Source organism: Sardina pilchardus, chromosome 13 (assembly GCF_963854185.1).
Source record: "Sardina pilchardus chromosome 13, fSarPil1.1, whole genome shotgun sequence".
NCBI lineage: Eukaryota > Metazoa > Chordata > Actinopteri > Clupeiformes > Clupeidae > Sardina > Sardina pilchardus.
Genome location: NC_085006.1, coordinates 19,707,391 through 19,726,037, shown reverse-complemented (window position 1 = coordinate 19,726,037; position 18,647 = coordinate 19,707,391). Strand labels below are relative to the sequence as shown.

The 18,647-nt window shown below is 40.7% G+C and overlaps 1 protein-coding gene and 1 long non-coding RNA gene across 4 annotated transcripts in view; one reads left to right on the top strand and one right to left on the bottom strand.

The window, feature by feature from the left end:
- The first annotated feature begins 661 nt into the window (after window positions 1-661).
- Window positions 662-3,008, top strand: LOC134099980 (uncharacterized). Its single transcript, XR_009941195.1, has 4 exons — window positions 662-825; window positions 925-1,004; window positions 1,212-1,307; window positions 2,265-3,008. It is a non-coding gene; the product is annotated as an uncharacterized LOC134099980 (long non-coding RNA).
- A 743-nt stretch (window positions 3,009-3,751) lies between these two features.
- The window catches only part of LOC134099708 (cylicin-1-like), a 20,833-nt gene continuing 5,937 nt past the window's right edge, over window positions 3,752-18,647 (bottom strand). Inside the window, exons 5-22 of one of the 3 annotated variants that reach the window (XM_062552692.1) lie at window positions 18,310-18,403; window positions 15,549-15,631; window positions 15,261-15,365; window positions 15,053-15,172; window positions 14,630-14,758; window positions 12,140-12,209; window positions 11,491-11,621; window positions 10,973-11,065; window positions 10,590-10,703; window positions 10,210-10,308; window positions 9,860-9,982; window positions 9,363-9,470; window positions 7,259-7,375; window positions 6,828-6,920; window positions 5,679-5,819; window positions 5,247-5,297; window positions 4,751-4,801; window positions 3,752-4,550 (exon numbers count right to left, since the gene is read on the bottom strand). In XM_062552692.1, coding sequence (XP_062408676.1) covers window positions 4,059-4,550; window positions 4,751-4,801; window positions 5,247-5,297; window positions 5,679-5,819; window positions 6,828-6,920; window positions 7,259-7,375; window positions 9,363-9,470; window positions 9,860-9,982; window positions 10,210-10,308; window positions 10,590-10,703; window positions 10,973-11,065; window positions 11,491-11,621; window positions 12,140-12,209; window positions 14,630-14,758; window positions 15,053-15,172; window positions 15,261-15,365; window positions 15,549-15,631; window positions 18,310-18,403 — 2,214 coding nt within the window. In that variant the 3' untranslated portion in view covers window positions 3,752-4,058. Of the gene's footprint in view, window positions 4,551-4,750; window positions 4,802-5,246; window positions 5,298-5,678; window positions 5,820-6,827; window positions 6,921-7,258; window positions 7,376-9,362; window positions 9,471-9,859; window positions 9,983-10,209; window positions 10,312-10,589; window positions 10,704-10,972; window positions 11,066-11,490; window positions 11,622-12,139; window positions 12,210-14,629; window positions 14,759-15,052; window positions 15,173-15,260; window positions 15,366-15,548; window positions 15,632-18,309; window positions 18,404-18,647 lie in introns of all 3 variants that reach the window. The other 2 variants (XM_062552694.1, XM_062552693.1) reach the window with 2 other exon arrangements.

The window sequence follows — 18,647 nt, the reverse complement described above, 5'->3', positions numbered from 1 at the left end:
CACTGATTGAGATTCATTCTTGTTTAGAGGCTGACCTATTAAGCTAGGATGAAGGCTATCCACCTCCACCTCTATGTTGAGTCTAATTATGAGACATTCAAGATATCAGTTTTCAAGATTTTAATTCATCTTTCTCCATTACATCAAGGTCACTGCCAAGGTATGCTGATCTGCTGTCCGACTGCAAGTGTTCCTCCAACTGCACCTATCTGAAGTAGAGCTGTACCAGTGACCTAGCCTGATTGCCATCGACTTGAAAGGCTCTGCGAGACTTCAGTCTGACCAAGAGCCTGTGCTAACACGGTTTCTCCCAGCGCTGGTTGACCCGCCTCATTTAAGTGCCTCGATTTGCTACTGGTCGATGTCAGAAAGCGGTTTGCCGAGTTTAAACCAATAACAACACTCTTTCCTCTGCCTTGAACATGCCTCTACCCAGAGCCGTAGGAGCTGCTCAAAGTTGATTGGTTCTCGACCAAAGGGGGCAGTTCCGCAGATTTCGGGAATTCAGAAATCCTTCCCGATTAGCAGTTGACCAGACCAGCGACAGCAACGCCGAAGGTGTTACGTCACTGGGAGGGCATGCCAGGCTACCAGTGACCACAAGTTAAAGGTGCACTCTTGTGATTTGAACTTTTTCATTACCTAGCCTAAAAGTCAAGAAAAGTGCAAGTTAATAAACAAATAGTGCTCCTATCAGAGGTGGAGAAAATGAATAATGAGGATCAGGTGTTGTTGTTGATCAGATTTTTGCCCACCGACATCAAGAAGTAGTCTGAGATGCACCCATGATGGCTGAATTAAGACGAGGTGGCCAGCATTTTCAATGTGTGTGAGGTAAGTGAAGCAAAATCCTTTCTGTTTTACATAATCTACAATTAAAAATTGATGACATGACTTTTGTTGTTGTTTTTTTTTTTTCCATAGCTGTGTGCGGAATTCAAGGGATCACTGGATGGATGCTCCATCTGCAAACCTGATGAAGGCATTTAGTACCTATGACTGAGGTATGATAACCTTGTAAATGAGTGTTCAACCAGGCATTAGAGATTTGGAACATGGTCAGATAAATTCTTCGTATTTCAATTGGGAGATAATGTTTTGATCATTTATTTTTTGCAAATTAAAAGTGCTATCAATAATTGCCATAGCCAGCATGAGGTACCATGGTGTGGTTGTTGCAAGGTGTGTTTGTTTTATTCTCTGATATACAGGATTCTGGCATTGATGTCTGCCACGAATGTGCTCTCCTCTCAAGGGACTGTGCCTATATGAATGAAGACCCTTAGAGCGTCGTGAAGGAATACATGGTATGTATTCCACAAGTTAATTTGATTTATTTTACTAATCAAATTTTAATAGTACAGAATGTCTTTTAATAGTATAGAATGTGTTTATTACTATATTGCTAAAAGTATTGGGTCACCTGCCTTGACCCCCATATGAACTTCAGTCACATCCTATCCTTAATCCATAGGGTTTAATATGATGTCGGTCCACCCTTTGCAGCTATAACAGCTTCAACTCTTCTGGGAAGGCTTTCCACAAGAGTGTGTTGAAGAGAATTTTGAGCATTCTCCCAGAAGCGCATGTGAGGTCACACTGATGTTGGATGAGGAGACTGGTTCTCAGTCTGCGCTCTAATTCATCTCAAAGGTGTTCTGTTGGGTTGAGGTCAGGACTCTGTGCAGGCCAGTCAAGTTCATCCACACCAAACTCTGTCATCCAGGAACAGGCCATCCTGGGCTTGGCCTCTAAGTTCCAGTGAAAACTCTGAATGCTTCAGCATTAACCAAGAGATTTTAGACAATTCCATGCTCCCAACTTTGGGGATGACCACTTCCTGTTCCAACATGACTGTACCAGTGCACCAAGCAAGGTCCATGCAGACATGGATGACAGAGGTTGGTGTGGATGAACTTGACTGGCCTCCACAGAGTCCTGACCTCAACCCAATAGAACACCTTTGGGATGAATTAAAGCAGAGACAGTCTCCTCGTCCAACATCAGTGTATGACTTCACAAATATGCTGAAAGAATGGGCAAAAAGTCCCATAAACACTCCTAAACCTTGTGGAAAGCCTTCCCAGAGGAGTTGAAGCTGTTATAGCTGCAAAGGGTGGACTTATGTCATATTGAGCCCTATGGATTAAGAATAGGATGTGACTGAAGTTCATGTGGGGGTCAAGGCAGGTGACCCAATACTTTTGGCAATATAGTGTATAACAGATAATGAGCACTTTAAAAAATCTCTTGTTTTGTTACAGCCAGGGGTTCGTAGTCACACGGTAGAGACCATATATGGCATCAGATGGCATATCCCCCCCCCCCCCCCGAGGACGTTTGGATCATAGGAGCTATGTAACGTACCATTTGCTTTTGGACTGTGTTTACTTATATGAGCAGCTACAGTTTCTACTTTCTAAACAATGTTTAATTGTATCTGTTATGTGAAAACACACGATATGCACTTCAGTGAGCATTTAAATGTGCACTTGAACCCTTAACATGCAATATAGCTTTACAATATTGTGATGGGTTTTTTGTATGTTAGGCTCTTTCAATATAAAAGTTGAATGTTGTGCACTTAAACCGTAATGTGAATATAAGGCTTGAAATACAGTTTGTATATCAAAAAACATCTTTGTCTGTTATTTGTTTTATCTTTTAGGCCTGTCATTGCATAATGTTTACCCCTTTTGGTGTTAACTTAAATGTAATACTTTGAACAGAGTTAATTAAATCATGGAAAGTATTTCCATGTGATTCAATTGCTCTCTTTCAGCATGAAGTAATTCATTTGAACCAACTTGATTTACTTGGGTTTGTGCAACTTAATTTGAAGTAGTTTTCAATAAGTTAAATCAACTTAAATAGATTGTGTTAACCCAACCTAAGTAAATTATGTGGGCTCCAAACCTTGCAAACAAGTTTAATGGACCCTAACAAATAAAGTTGAACTAACCAAAGTACCTTAAGTTGGACCAAAGATATTGCTTAATGTTGAAAGTAAGTTATTTAATCATGTGGAAATACTTTCCATGATTTTTTTAAGTAAATTCAACTAATCATTTTTTTGAGTGTATGTGTGTTTGTGAGCACTTCCTTCAGTGTGATTTCAATTTAGTTTCTGGCAGAGGCCCACACCTAATTAGTTAGGTGCTGTTTGCTGCTCATAATTGCTTGGCAGATTGTTTCATTGTCTTTCAAAGTTTGACAGAGACTGGTACTAGCAGAACTTTTCTCTCTCTGTCTCTCTCTGAGTCTCTGAAATAATCGCAATGGTGCCTCCCGTGTGGCAGACTTGTCTATGCGGATTCTACATGATGGTAGGCTATGTCAGTGTGTATCTGTGCTTGCAGTTGTCAGGTCAAGATAGTCATGAGACTCCCTCAAGACTGCAGCAGAGCCCTGAAACAGCATCCTTAGCTATACTGTATTTATTAAGACATCTCTCTCTCTCTCTCCCTCTCTCACACTCACTCACTCACTCTCTCTCTCTCTCTCTCTCTCTCTCTCGCTGTCTCTCTCTCTCCCTCCCTCTCTCACACTCACTCACTCACTCTCCCAAAACACAAATTGTGGCTGCTGAAATATATGGGTAATGACCGATCATTAGTCACTCATCAAGATATAAACTTTGCGATATGATTGTTTGTGTTTATGTAAAATTACTCAGACGTCATAATGTGTTTGTTTTCCAACAACCCCAAACATCATTATCTGACAAAGGCAGTGACACAGAGACGCATCCTCAATTCTTGAAACGGATTCTTTAATAATCGTCTTTGCCATCACCAGCCAATTACAAAAAAACCCATCAACATCAAAATCCTGTGATTTACCCTCAACCGTTAACAGGCAGGGACGATTAGATCATTTGCTGTGAGTACACAGACAGAGAGAAGGTCGACCGCCGCCATGTTATCTCTGCCATCTCAAATGTGACAGCAGGATTTTTCATTTTTTTTTTGTATCACCCACACCATCTCCCCAGACTGCAGCTGAGCAGGCTACTGGCGGTCAGAGACACTCTTGAGCACTGCGGAAATCCTCCTCTTTTATTTTTCCCCTGCTGGCTCATACGGTCTTGGCCCACGCAATATGTCGCTGGACTTGACCAGAGAGGACCTGGTCCCAGACACACCAGATGTCCCTCCAGCCCTGCCGGGGTCTCCCATGAGGGACTCCATGGCAGTAACAGGCCTCGCTGAGGGGCTTCTTGGGGACCGGAGCGCGACGGAGGTGGAGCTCTCGTAGCGGGAGGTGGAGCTGTCATAGCGGGAGCTGGGGCTCTCGTAGCGAGACGTGGGCCTGAGGTTCTTGTCTGTGAGAGTGGGAGTGGGCTGGGAAGGGACCGACAGCGGGGTGGGCTTGGCTTTTGGCTCCAGACTGCTCTTGAAGTCGTCGTCCACCCCGACGGATTTGAACTTGTAAGGGGATGGCCCTTTGGGGGGTTCGAACTTGTCGAGTCCGTGGACTCCTCCAGGGGTGCAGTCCTCCTTCTGTCCGCCATCTCCTTCTCCTTCCTTCCCGGGTTTCTTGGGCTTGTTCTGTGATGGCACACACAGACACACACACACACACACACACACACACACACACACACACACACACACACACACACACACACACACATACACACAAACAAACAAACGTCAAAAAAGCAGCAAAAGAAAAATCAACTCTGACCTCTAGACAACAGAAGGAAATGGAATAGAAATCAAATAAGGGGTGAATCGCAAATCGTTACCTCCTTGTCACTCCCTGATGAAGACGAAGAGGAGGAGGAGGAGGTAGAGTCCTGGGGAGGGAAAAAAAGAAGAGGAGAAATGTTACTTTGCGATCAATGTTCACTTTTCCTGTCTTCCTCACAGTGCCGAGAAAGAGTGCCAAATGACCTGTCATGGTAGATATAACACGATCAATATGATAACCCACCTAAAGCTTTTAATGTCTCGCATAACCAAAAAGAGCATTTTGAAATGCCTAGGCCTCAGATGACACTAGCTATTTTCCTTCATCTCACACATAATTCATTGCCAACGCTGAAAGTACCAAATTAATATTGCATTTTTAGATGATTAATGTAATCCATAGATAGGCCTTCTCTTTCTCTTACAGTAAATTAAACACTTAAAAATTGACAAAGACAATTATACACTGGTGGAGGAAGAAAAAAAAATGTGACAGGGCAATTTAATTAGTCTAATTTTATGAGTGTCATAAGCCTATTAGTAACCGCTTACCTCCTTATCCTTGTCCTTCTTCTTCTTTTTATCCTCTCCACTGTCAGAGTCCTGCAAGTGAGTGAAGGACAGATAATAGCCATTGAGAGAGCATAAAAGTGAGAAGATCTGCTCATTATCGGTTGGATGCCAGCAAGTGACAGCAGCGCAGAACATGAAATTTCAATGAAATATGGTCTCAGCCCAAAGAAATGTCATCCACTACCCTTGTGCAGATAACCTTTACACAGACATTTGATCATGGTCTTGTCTGTGACGGGTTGGACTGAGCAGAAATGACTTTGCAGAATGTCAAGTCGCTCGCTATGTGACAACATCAACATTAGGCAGGTTTTGTATTCAGAACACTGGACATGCGTAAAGTATATAATCTGTAAACATGTATGCTCTTTTATCTGGCTGTCTGACTTTGATTTCTCTTTTCAGAAGTACCTTCTTGTCTTTCTTTTTCTTGTCTTTCTTCTTGTCTTTCTTCTTCTTCTTGTCTTTCTTTTTCTTCTTGTCTTTCTTCTTTTTCTTCTTGTCATCATCGCTATCAGAGGAGGATGAGCCAGACGAAGAGCAGGAGGAGTCCTACACACACACACGCACGCACACACACACACACACACACACACACACACACACACACACACAATAGTGACGATGATAATTTATCCTAATCCATCAGCCATGTAATTTTATATCATATTACACTCCTAAAGAGACCACTAAAACAGGACAACAAGAATGTCTACAGAGATTATGCCCTGTCTCTAGCCAGGATAGGTGTCAATCTAATTTGAGCTGAATACCAGGGAATGAATCATCTGTGATAATCCTTGAAAATGAATTTCCACTTCAGCAAACTTCACTGGACTACTTGATTGAAACGGTCTCAATCCACTGTGAGGTGCATGCATATTTTTGGTGCAGGCTTAGGGGAGAACAATCGAGACTAGAGTAATTTACTTGACGGGGATGGGAAGCAGTAGCCTGGTCCTAACCATCCCATAATACTACCATTTCATTTCGTATTATGGTCTGGCATTTCTTTGCTCTGAAGCGCTTGCAGGAAGCGGGAAGTAACGCCCAGTTCTGGTTTGAATTGATTGGACAGCTCTCACCCAATCGGCGATAGCTACTCATAACAACATAGCGCAGGCGTTTAACGTCATCGTCACGAGCGCCCTCCCCCTTTCGCCCCCACCAACCCGTCTCTTCGTTTATTGGCTGCTTTCTGGAGGGGGGGCGTTCTGTTACAATTCTACCGAGCAGAATGCTCCACAGAGGAGCACGGCCAGACTCGTAGTGGAGGCAATCCTTGGCCGGAAGTACGTGGATGGCTCGCGAGGCTAGGGAAGCAGAGGAGTGTGCACTTTCTTGGGTCATAACTGAGAGAAAAGAAGAGATTACCAACCTTCGTGTTTAAACAGCCTCTCTGGATGACACTGTTAAAGCATTCCCTTCTACTCATAGCAATAACAGAGACTATCTACAGGTTTCCTCCTATTTTATTCATTTTCCTTCCTAAGAAAAGGCTACTGTATAGAGCTTTGCAAGTTTTATCTTGACACAGGAGAGATACTTAGTCATGCCAACCTTTTTCACACTCTTCTTCTTCTTCTTCTTCTTGTCTTTTTTCTTCTTTTTCTTCTTCTTATCGCAGTCACTGTCAGAGGAGGAACTGGAATCCTGTGAAGGCAGAAGCAAGTCAGACAGAGGTTTTAGCTGAAGTAATTACAGGTGGGATGTCAGTGAAGGTGTGTGTGTGTGTGTGTGTGTGTGTGTGTGTGTGTGTGTGTGTCCACAGTACATCTGCATTCCTATCTGCATCTGCATCATTGTTTGTCCTTTGTGTATACTATATCATCTGTCTGTCATGGATTTCCTTGTACTCATAGCAATAACATAGACTAGCTACAGGTTTCCTCCTATTTTATTCATCTTCCTTCCTAAGAAAAGGCTACTGTATAGAGCTTTGCACTATCAAGTTTTATCTTGACACAAGAGAGATACTTAGTCATGCCAACCTTTTTCACACTCTTCTTCTTCTTCTTTTTGTCTTTTTTCTTCTTTTTCTTCTTCTTATCGCAGTCACTGTCGGAGGAAGAGGATGAGGAGGAGGCAGAGCAGGAGGAACTGGAATCCTGCGAAGGCAGAAGCAAGTCACAGACAGGTTTTAGCAGAAGTAATTACAGGTGGGATCCCAGTGAAGTGTGTGTGTGTGTGTGTGTGTGTGTGTGTGTGTGTGTGTGTGTGTGTGTGTGTGTGTGTGTGTGTGTGTGTGTGTGTGTGTGTGTGTGTGTGTGTGTGTGTGTGTGTGTGTGTGTGTGTGTGTGTGTGTGTGTGTGTGTGTGTGTGTGTGTGTGTGTGTCCACAGTACAGTACATCTGCATTCCTATCTGCGTCTGCATCATTGTTTGTCCTTTGTGTATACTATATCATCTGTCTGTCATGGAAGTATACAGGATTATTTAATCATAAAATGAATGAGCCAATAGCCATGTACAGCAACATCACAGCAGTCTTGCATGTAGACTCAGACATAATGAAGTTGGTTTATTTTAAATAGAGCACAGGTGGTAACTGTGTCATTGTGTTTTCTGTTTATGTTGAAAAAGTTTGAGAGGTGTTGATTTAGCTGTATGATCATTTTGGAGGATGCAGTTTGTCTGTCATCTGTCTATATACTGGCTATACTGGCTCATTTCATCATAATTTAATGAGCCAATATCATGATTTGAGGCAAGAGACGACAAGACAACTCTGTACCACATGGCAATCTGAATCAATCACCTGATGGTAAAATGGAACATAAAACATCTATAAATGGAAGTGTAGCCATGAAACACCATCTGCCACACTGGAGAAGGTAACCCTTTCATGTACAGTGCATTTCAGCAGTCTTGCAGGTAGACTCAGACATAATGAAGTGGATTTGTTTTAAACAGAGCACAGGAGGTTACTGTTTGTCTCACACAGAGGCCAATCCCCTCCGTCATGACTGTCATTGTGTTTTGTTTATGTTGATTAGCTTTAGCTGTGTGATCATGTTGGAGGATGTACAGTAGTTGTGGTGTTCTTACCTACAGTATGCTACTGTAAGTTTGAGTGGGACCCAATGTGTCGGTGCTGGCTTGTGACTAGAGCAGATATAATCGATTATGTGTGGATGTTGTCTAATAAGCAAAGCAGTCTGTGCCCCCAGGGGTGTGTCGGTGAAAATTAAAAGAATTTTGGTAAGGTGAATGGATCGCACATTACGCCACTGACAAAGAGAAACCTGGAGTATAGTAAAAGGCACAGTATTTCACTTTCGACAGCGCATTATCAAGAAATCTATCTTATGATTAGCCCAGCAATTAGTCCCCAGTGTAATTGACTGAATGTCGTTAGGATTTTTATTTGCTCATGTTATTTGGATGAATGTTGCTTTTTGTTATGTTTTTGATTGCAACCCCTTGTCAGGCAATACCAACAGTACGTGTGACAATAAATAGCTACACATGAGACTTTGCTTTGTTGCTGTCTACGAACTCAACATGTCGAGAACAGAATGTGTGTATACTGTAAACTGCTTGACACACACACACACAGACACACACACACACACACACACACACACACACACACACACACACACACACACACACACACACACACACACACACACACACACACACACACACACACACACACATGTGTTTCAGCAAACTGCGTGGGAGCAGAATTGCATACCATGGTTTTTACTGTAAAGCTAGTGGGAGATGGCACTCTCATTGGTTTATACTATAGGATGTCACATCTAAAACACAGCCATCATTAATTTCGAAACGTAAGCACTACCATTTTCCACCATTAGGCTGCGGTCTAATCATTTACTCGGCCGTCAAACTACACTAGCAAAAAGTGGACTTTAACGCCTCATAAATGCACTTAAGTCATGTACTTCAGACCATGCGTTTTAAGGGACCAAAGGTGTGTCTATTTAAACAACTACTGACAACTATCTTATAATACTATATGCGATTTGTTAGGGGATTGTTGCATTAGTTTTAAGTTAACTTATTGACAAGTAACGTTTACATTTTTTGTATCATTTGTATCTTATAAGGTACAAAATGGACCATGTACCCTCTTGTCTTTCTTTTTCTTGTCTTTCTTCTTCTTCTTTTTCTTCTTCTTGTCATCCTCACTGTCTGAAGAAGACGAGGAGCTGTCTGATGAGGAACTGGAAGAATCCTAACACACACACACACACACACACACACACACAGACAGACACACACAGAGAGAGAGAGAGAGAGAGAGAGAGAGAGAGAGAGAGAGAGAGAGAGAGAGAGAGAGAGAGAGAGACATATCGTTTTTTTCCTTCTAGAATCAGTAACTAGTTCATTTCGGTCATTTGTAGTGTGATCCACAGTATATTGGTGGACCTACATGCAGGATTGTGTAAACAGGTCCAGTGAGAGATTGTGAAACTGTGAGAGTTTGCTGAATGGGAATTATGTGATGCCACGGAAACAATACCACACATCATGGACATTGATTTGTTATATACTATACATGCACTATAGCACACACTACACAGCCTCATTCATAGAGTAATGGTGATGTAATGTTACATTTACCTTTTTATCCTTCTTTTTCTTGCCCTTCTTTTTCTTCTTCTTCTTGTCTTTCTTCTTCTTCTTCTTATCATCATCATCACTGTCTGAAGATGAGCTGTCTGAAGATGAAGACGAGCTAGAATCCTGAGGCAAACACATGCACACATACACAGAAAGAGAGAGAGAAAGGGAGAGAGAGATATGTTACTTCTGTCAGGTGTCATTATGCCAGGGGGAATTTAATTGATGTGTTTCCCTTCAAACCATCCATACACACACACACACACACACACACACACACACACACACACACACACACACACTCAATGAACTGAGAAACTGGAGAGTTAACGATAGTGGCTTTACATTACCTTCTTCACCTTCTTCTTCTTCTTCTTCTTCTTCTTTGTTTTCTTCTTCTTCTTCTTCTTGTCATCATCGCTGTCTGATGACGAGCAGGAATCCGACCCCTTTGAGACCACAATGGAATGAGTAATGTATGCTTCTCTCCTTCAACTTTGCTCCAACAACAACAATAAACAGTGTCAGCAAATATGCTAAATATTTGTTTTCTTTTTTTATAAACTGCATATCAACATAGCCATGCAAAATTAAAAATTATACATTGTCATTTGTAAGTCACTTTGGACAGAAGTGTCAGCAAAATGAATGAATATAAATGTAACATTTCAGCTGCTGTGAGATTGAGTTACCTCAAAGTATTTGTCATTCAATCGAGCGTAAAAAATACCTTCTTCTTCTTCTTTTTCTTTTTCTTGTCTTTCTTCTTCTTTTTCTTCTTCTTTTTGTCATCGTCACTGTCTGAAGAAGATGAGCTGTCTGATGAGGAAGAGGAGCAGGAATCCTGAAGAGAGAGCACACAGAAACACACACACACACACACACACACACACACACACACACACACACACACACTCCTTAGAAGCTCTTCCCATCAGAAGTTATTGTAGTACGGTAGAGAATATCAATCACATTTGAAAACATTAAAAAAACGTAATTCAAGACATTAGATGAATTAAAATGAACCTAGTAAGCAGACTTTTTTACAACAGAGGCATTTGGCAGCAAGCTTCTTCTGCATTTGAAGAACTGAATAAGTTTGCAAAGTCCTACTTTTTTCTTTTTCTTCTTTTCCTTTTTGTCATCCTCGCTGTCTGATGAGGATGAGGAGGAGCTGTCAGAGGAAGAGGAGGAAGAACCAGAATCCTGTGAAGGAAGACACCAAAGTCAGTACAATTTTATCCACACAAATACGCAGGAGACAATTAGGAAAACAAATGCATGAATGTCTTGTTTGTATACAAACAAACACTTTACATTTTTAACAACTGTGTGGAGTGACGTCAGTCAAGACCTCCCGAGAAGCCATTGTTATTGGTTTTTTTTAGTCAAATGCGTTGGGCCAATGGCAATGGAATAAAATGTCAGGCTTTTACACAAATGTAATACTCATGTTCTTAGTTTCTTTGCCAGCGGGCAACCCGAGGTGTCTGTCTGTCTACCTGTCAGTCTGTCTACCGCAGGACTTCTCCTACACTGACAAGTTGCAGTGAAAACTGCAAAACCAAGTCGAAGCTGACACATTCTGAGTTAAAAAAAAACTATAAATCACAAGATTTGACATCAATGACCTTTTTCTTTTTCTTCTTCTTCTCCTTTTTCTTTTTCTTTTTCTCTCCCTCCGGCCCCTCTCCTTCGTCATCGCTCATGTGTCCGTCATCGTCCTTCACACAGGAGACGGCATCGCTTCCAGATGGGAAGTCTGCTCATAGGGTTAGAAAAGAGTGAACACCAGAGACATGTTCAAGACTGAAGCCCAGTACAATGCAAGTAGACATCAGCATCAAATGCATAAAGGAAAACAACATACAGTACAGGGGGGGTGGGTGGGGGGGCGGGGGCTGATGTTCTGGATCTAACCATCACTCAAATGTTGCGACTTTTTTGAAAACAAAATTCACGGACTTGCAAACTCCGATATACAATGTATAAACAGTTCTGGCTACCATCCTACCATCCAGACAAAAGCATCCAATGATTACTGCATCGAGAGATTACTCCATAATACACTCCAGTTAAAGGCATGGTAAATGATGCACACAGTGCTTTTACAATGCCCACTGAAACATCAAATTGATTTAGGGTCATGGTTCCTTTTTTGTCACACGCATTCAGTTATGAGCAACTGCCCTTTCTTATATCATAACCTTGTCTCTGCTGACAAGCCAAATTTACAGGCCCGGCCTTTGGTAAAATATGAGCACCTATTAAAAGACTCACCCGTAGTGGAGGAAACACCAATCACACTGTCCTCTTCGATTTTCTCCTCGCCATCCTCGGTCTCCTGAGTCTGTTTGAAAATAACACAGAAAACTCTGGTGTAAAGTTCTGTCATACTCCAGACTGCAGACCTTAAAAGATGGGTTTATTACCATCTTAGATATAAAAGTCGAGATTTATCAACACAATCCAGTGCGTGACAACTGTAATACCAGTGAAGATGAAAGATCATTATTTCAAAAGTTAAAGCCCTGGCCTCGTTTTGATGGCTCTGAAAGTAGTGCCGTGGAGTCGTACAACTGAGTTCCAGAACTATGAGGTTTATTTATTTATTTATTTGTGCCATTATAAAGTATCACCACATCTGCTTAAATAGGTGCTGCAGTCTTAGTGGATTGAGGTGGTCTGAATTGCAATAACAATGTCGAAACGTCTGTGTGGGCCCTGTCTTCACAGCAACATTGACAACAAGTGGCTGTCAGTCGCAGTGCATTGTTCAGTAGTACACGCGTAGGTGTGAGCGAATCGGACTGGAACAGAGTTGCCAAGGACTCAGCTGCCATTGTTACACCTACTGCAGAGAGAAAGAAAGACTTCATACTGTAACGCGTTAGTTCAGGTTAGATGTGTTGGCTTTCGGGGTCACAGTGTTAAAATATGATGTGCTAAGTGTGCCTTGAGTGAATAAGAAAAGCAATATGGTAGTCAGAGACAGAGATACAGAGAAAGACCGTTTTTTAGAGACAGAGGAACAAGTGTTGCTTCAAAGGCCAAAAAGAACTGTGAAATACCATAAGCAAACATAAGCACAGTGTCTTTGTATAATAAAAACCATTGATGAAAAAGTATAAAAAAAAACATGTAGATGAACTGATTTAACTTCATGCACTGCCTTCTTTTCAGATTGACTGTCATGGAGATTGAAAAGCAGAGTTTAATATTTGTGGTGTGCTATACATCTTTGATTTGGTAGGTTATTGTGAGATGAAGTGGTGCATATTCACTCTAAGAAAAGATTAGCACATTCAACAAAACCCAGCCATGTCATCTCATTGTGTTGAAGTGTGTTATGCCACCACACATTGGCATTGATTAACTAAGTCAAAGGACCAAGATGACTTGACTGGGTTATGCTGAGTGACTGGGGTATACTGAACTAATATATCTAATATGAAATTTATGATTAAATAAGCTTCATATAACACTGTGTATATTATCTAAAGTACAGTGGGTATAGTAAGTATTCACACCCATGCTAAAGTTGACTAAAAAGAGGAATATAAAATCATCTTTTGAGAATTGATTGTAATGCCTTAATTCAAAAAATGAGTAAAAATCAAACCGCTAAGGACACTAATTTTCTTTGTGATTGAAGAATGTATCGTAAATAGATAAATGTTCTTCCTTAAATACAGGTTGCATAAGTATTCAACCCCTATGTTAAATTCCCATAGGAGCAGGAGGATTTTTTATATGTTTTTATTTTTAAAGGCCAGCTATTTCATGGATCCAGGATATTATGCATCCTGATAAAGTTCCCTTGGCCTTTGGAATTAAAATAGCCCCACATCATCACATACCCTTCACCATAGCTAGAGATTGGCATGGTGCTTTTTACAGTTAGCCAATTAGCCTGTTTGATGCTCATTGAGCTCAATGCAAATCAAACAGGCTAATAGGCTAACTGGAAAAAGCACCATGCCAATCTCTATCTATGGTGAAGGGTATGTGATGATGTGGGGCTATTTTAATTCCAAAGGCCAAGGGAACTTTATCAGGATGCATATTATCCTGGATCCATGAAATAGCTGGCCTTTAAAAATAAAAACATATAAAAACTCCTCCTGCTCCTATGGGAATTTAACATAGGGGTTGAATACTTATGCAACCTGTATTTAAGGAAGAACATTTATCTATTTACGATACATTCTTCAATCACAAAGAAAATTAGTGTCCTTAGCGGTTTGATTTTTACTCATTTTTTGAATTAAGGCATTACAATCAATTCTCAAAAGATGATTTTATATTCCTATTTTTAGTCAACTTTAGCATGGGGTTGAATACTTACTATACCCACTGTATATACTGTATATAGGAAAGGACCACAGGGCGGGAATCAAACCTGGGTCGTGCAGGTGCCCCAGCCAGTCTCGCCACGGCTGGGGCCCACTGTGTACTGTATATCTAAACAGTTTTTCAGTTTACCACTCACTCTGTAGGTAATGATAAAATAAATGTCCCCATTTCAAAAATCTCGGTCCATTTCAAATTCAACAAATTGCCACCCCTCTCCCAGATCTCCCCGTACCTTGCCCCGATCTCCACCACTGCGTGAAGTCAAATGTCATATTTTTACCCTTTCAGTTTTTCGGGATTAACATCTAAAGATATATCTATTGTCTTATTTTATGCTATCTTCTTTTCTCATTAAATGCGAACTAAGACAATACAGCGTTTGTGTAAGGAACTGGTCTCACAAATGTACAGTACCTTGTTCTTCTCATCCTTCTTGTCCTTTTTACCCTTTGTCTTCTTCTTCTTCTTCTTTTTCTTCTTCTTCTTTTTCTTCTTCTTCTTCTCATCCTCACTGGAGTCGTCTGAAGATGAGCTGCTGGAATCCTGCAAGGCAGAAAAAAACGTTCAAGTAGGATCCAGGCCTGTTATTGCTTCACTTTGATATTAGCTTTGAAATAGGTGTCTGTTTTCAGGAGTTGGTAAGCTTCATCACTGCCAAAGGGGAAATGGTTTTCTCTCTGTGTTCGGACTCAGTATGTCACATATATTTGGGAAAACAAAACAACGCAAACAAAGCAAATTTTGTCAGTGGCCTTAATTAAATCAGGATGGATTGTTTTTTGTATATTTGTTAAAATATCGTAAAACATTCTACATCTACATCAGAAATAGCATCACCTTCTTCTTCTTTGTCTTCTTCTTCTTCTTCTTCTTTTTCTTTTTTTTCTTCTTTTTCTTTTCATCCTCGCTTGAACTGTCTGAGGAACTATCAGAACAAGAACCGCTGGAGCTGGAATCCTGGTGGAATTAGTATGTGTGAGCGACAAATGCAGGCCATAGTAGAAACTCACACATGTACCCTCCAAACTTTTCTTAGTTTTTTTACCTTCTTCTTTTTCTTCTTGTTCTTTTTATCTTTCTTCTTCTTTTTCTTTTTGTCTTTCTTCTTCTTCTTTTTCTCATCCTCACTCTCCGATGATGAACCAGAGCCCTTCAAAACACAGACTTTTATCAGCCAATTACAATATCCCAATTCTGAGGATCACAGCTGGAGAACCGAGATGATCAAAGTTCTTTTGCACACACTCATTTTGGATTTTATTGAATCTTAAGAATGCTTTTGATATTTCAGAGGAGCACAGCTCCTCTCCAAAATGTCGGGGGAGGAACTTACATCTGACTTATCCTCTTTACATTTTTTCACCAGCTCCTCATCCTGTGTCTCAGTATAGGGAACAGCCATATCGGTGACAAGTCCTGCAAGAAGAGTGCACCAACAGAGATAAGAAGCAAAATGAATATCTATATAAAATAATCTACCTTATTTTAACAGAACAGGTACAGGAAGGAAGCTGCAGAAGAAGACTTGACTTTATGTAATATTATTTTTTTTGAAAAACATTTCATTTGGTTTCATTTGGTTTGCTTTATTTATTTATTTATTTATTTATGCTTGATGCTTGTGGCCTCCATTTTGCACTGCTGTTGCCATAAATCCATTGCCTTCCTAGATTTGAAAAATGTTAAACTATTAGCCACAACTTATACATTGGTTTTGCAATTTTGTTAACTTAACCCTTATAGGATCTTCGTTTTTTGGTTACACAGGGGGTCCTGCCGGGTCTGGTAGACCCATGGCATTTTGGGGTCTTTAATCCAACATATTGAAACCTTTTTTTGTTAAAATTCTCAGCAGATGTTTACTTCAACCTATTTGCAAGTCATATAAACAACATTTGTTACATTTGTTGCCTTTACCTTTGTTAAATCACATGGTTATGCACAGAAGTGCTACTCGTTTTTGTTGCACAAATGCAACAAACTTAGGAAATGCATCCTAAAACAGCCATAACTGGACAATGATCAACTAATGTACAAATGAAGGATGTTTTTCCAGAACTATAGTGAATTATTTATTAGAAATTGAACTTTCTCACTACATCTGCCATGATCCTCAGATTCTGAAACCTCTTCCTCTGCATCATCTTCAAGTCCCCCTGTCTCTTCCAGTATCAATTCTAAGGCAGTCTGAACTGAGAATCGCTTTGCCATCTTGTGTGGTATTCATTCCCGCAGGACAGATGGTAAAATGTGTGGGAATATGGGTGCAGATATTGTTGGGTTAGGGGTTGGGTTAGGGTTGGGTGCTCCAATTTTGTAACAATGTTGCAACCTTGTGCGGGAACTGCACTGGTGGCTCACACTAAGGGCCCATTTACCTGCTTTACTCTCTCTCTCCCTCTCTCTCTTTCTTTCTCTCTCTCCCTCACTCACTCACTCTCTCTCTCTCACACACACACACACACACACACATACTGTACACAGGCCCAGAAACCTAAAAGGGGAAATGAGATAACACAGGACCTATGATTTCCACACATTATAGCCCCGGGTCCAGTAGACCCGCGAAGACCCTGTATGTAATAGAAATGTGCAGGGGGGGGGGGGGGGGGGGGTGCAGGGGGGGGTTCATTTTTTTTTTTTTCTGAATTATGTTCCTCACACAAAATGAGCCAAGGCCAATGAATCTCAGTTTGAAAAAATAATTATTTGTATCACTTTTCTTAAGATGAAAACTGAAAACGGGTCCCACAGACCCGAAGAGCTTATAAGGGTTAACACAATTTTGTTAACTTGCATAAAATACTGTCCTGTGGCTTATACAATGCCGTTAATACACAGGAAATTACTCTACAGAGTTTTTAAAAGTATTGTGTACAGTATGTATCCTCTGAGTATGTTCTCGAAGGGCTGGAGCAAGGTTCAACCAGGTTTCTAAATGAAAATTGGGTTATGACATTAGTCATGTGATAGAGGTTGTTCGTTTATCAAACCTCATGTACTTTTTTGAACTGGAAAAGTAGTGTTGGTAGCCTTGTTCTTTGGTCATAACACTTGAAATGAGCATATAATTTACAGTTAATTAAAGAAGCGGATATTTCCAGCACCCTGATGAAATTTCCCGTCTAGCTGGTATGGAAAACAGAGACTGTTTGAACTTCAAATGCCTTTGTGATATGCTGCATTGAACATATTTCACTCTCAGTGCGGTATGTCTGAAGGCATCTGTTCACCCAGTCAACTGACACGCTTTATCGTGGCAGATAGGAAGAAAAAAAGACATGTCCTTTGCATAAAATGAATAAATATTTACACTTTTCAGTTGTACTATATATTACCCTGTAGCTCATTTACAATTCACAGGATTCCCCCCCCCCCCCCCCCTTTTTCACAAAAATAATTTACTGTAATATGAGCCATGATACGCTTATGCTCTGACTGGTCACGCTGGATACTTTTAATACTAAATCCATTTAAGACAAGACTGCTGGCTGGCAGATCTTGATTCTCTACTGAAAGATAGGATCAGCTATTTCAATTGGTTTCCTCTGTAAGTCAGTGTAGAGGAATTCATATTTGTGAAATTATTGAGCTCAGTAATCATCTCCACCAAGGAAGTTATGTTTTTTGTATGCGGTTTGTTTGTCTATTTGTCTTTTTTGTTTGTTTGTTTGCCTGTCAGTGCAGGATTATGCCAAAAAAAAAAGAAACATTCATTTTGAAAGATTCCAATTCCTGGGACAGCTTGATACATTAACTTTTGATTACACTTCTGCTAACATCATGAGAAGTGGCATTTGGCATTGGAGGAGGTTTTTTGACTCTCTAGGTTCTGTTATAGTTGCATATCTCTGTGGTTTCGCTAGCAGCCAGCCAATCAGAATGTAGAAGCTCCAGAAAATTAGACGAATGGTAAACAAGAGTGACGTTACACTAGACTTGAAACAGAACTCCCGGATTCCCATTTGTGTGATTCCACGACCCACTGGAGGGAGCACACTCAAAGAGCAAGCCAGGCTAATGAGAGCGGATGGCTCAATGCTACAGCACACATTGATTTTAAGACAACAACAACATGTAATTAGCTCCCTCACCTGACTCAGATAAAGCAGCATCACATGCAGTCTTTTTCTTCTTCTCGTCTTTCTTCTTCTTTTTCTTTTTCTTCTTCTTCTTCTCCTTTTCATCCTGAAATGAAGAAAGAGGGAGGCCTTAGGAGAGTGTACACAAAGCAGGTTTTAATTTATCGCAGTGCAGCAAGGCAATGGCGGCTCATTTGTGCTGTAGCTGCCTGCCTGCCACAGAAATACAAACAACAAACATACAAAGCGAAGAAATGTTAATGGGGATCATAGACTAGAAAGCTTGTCAGCCAAAGGCTGCTTTTCACCCACTGTGTCATCTGACACCCACGTCGCTCTCTCTACGCACA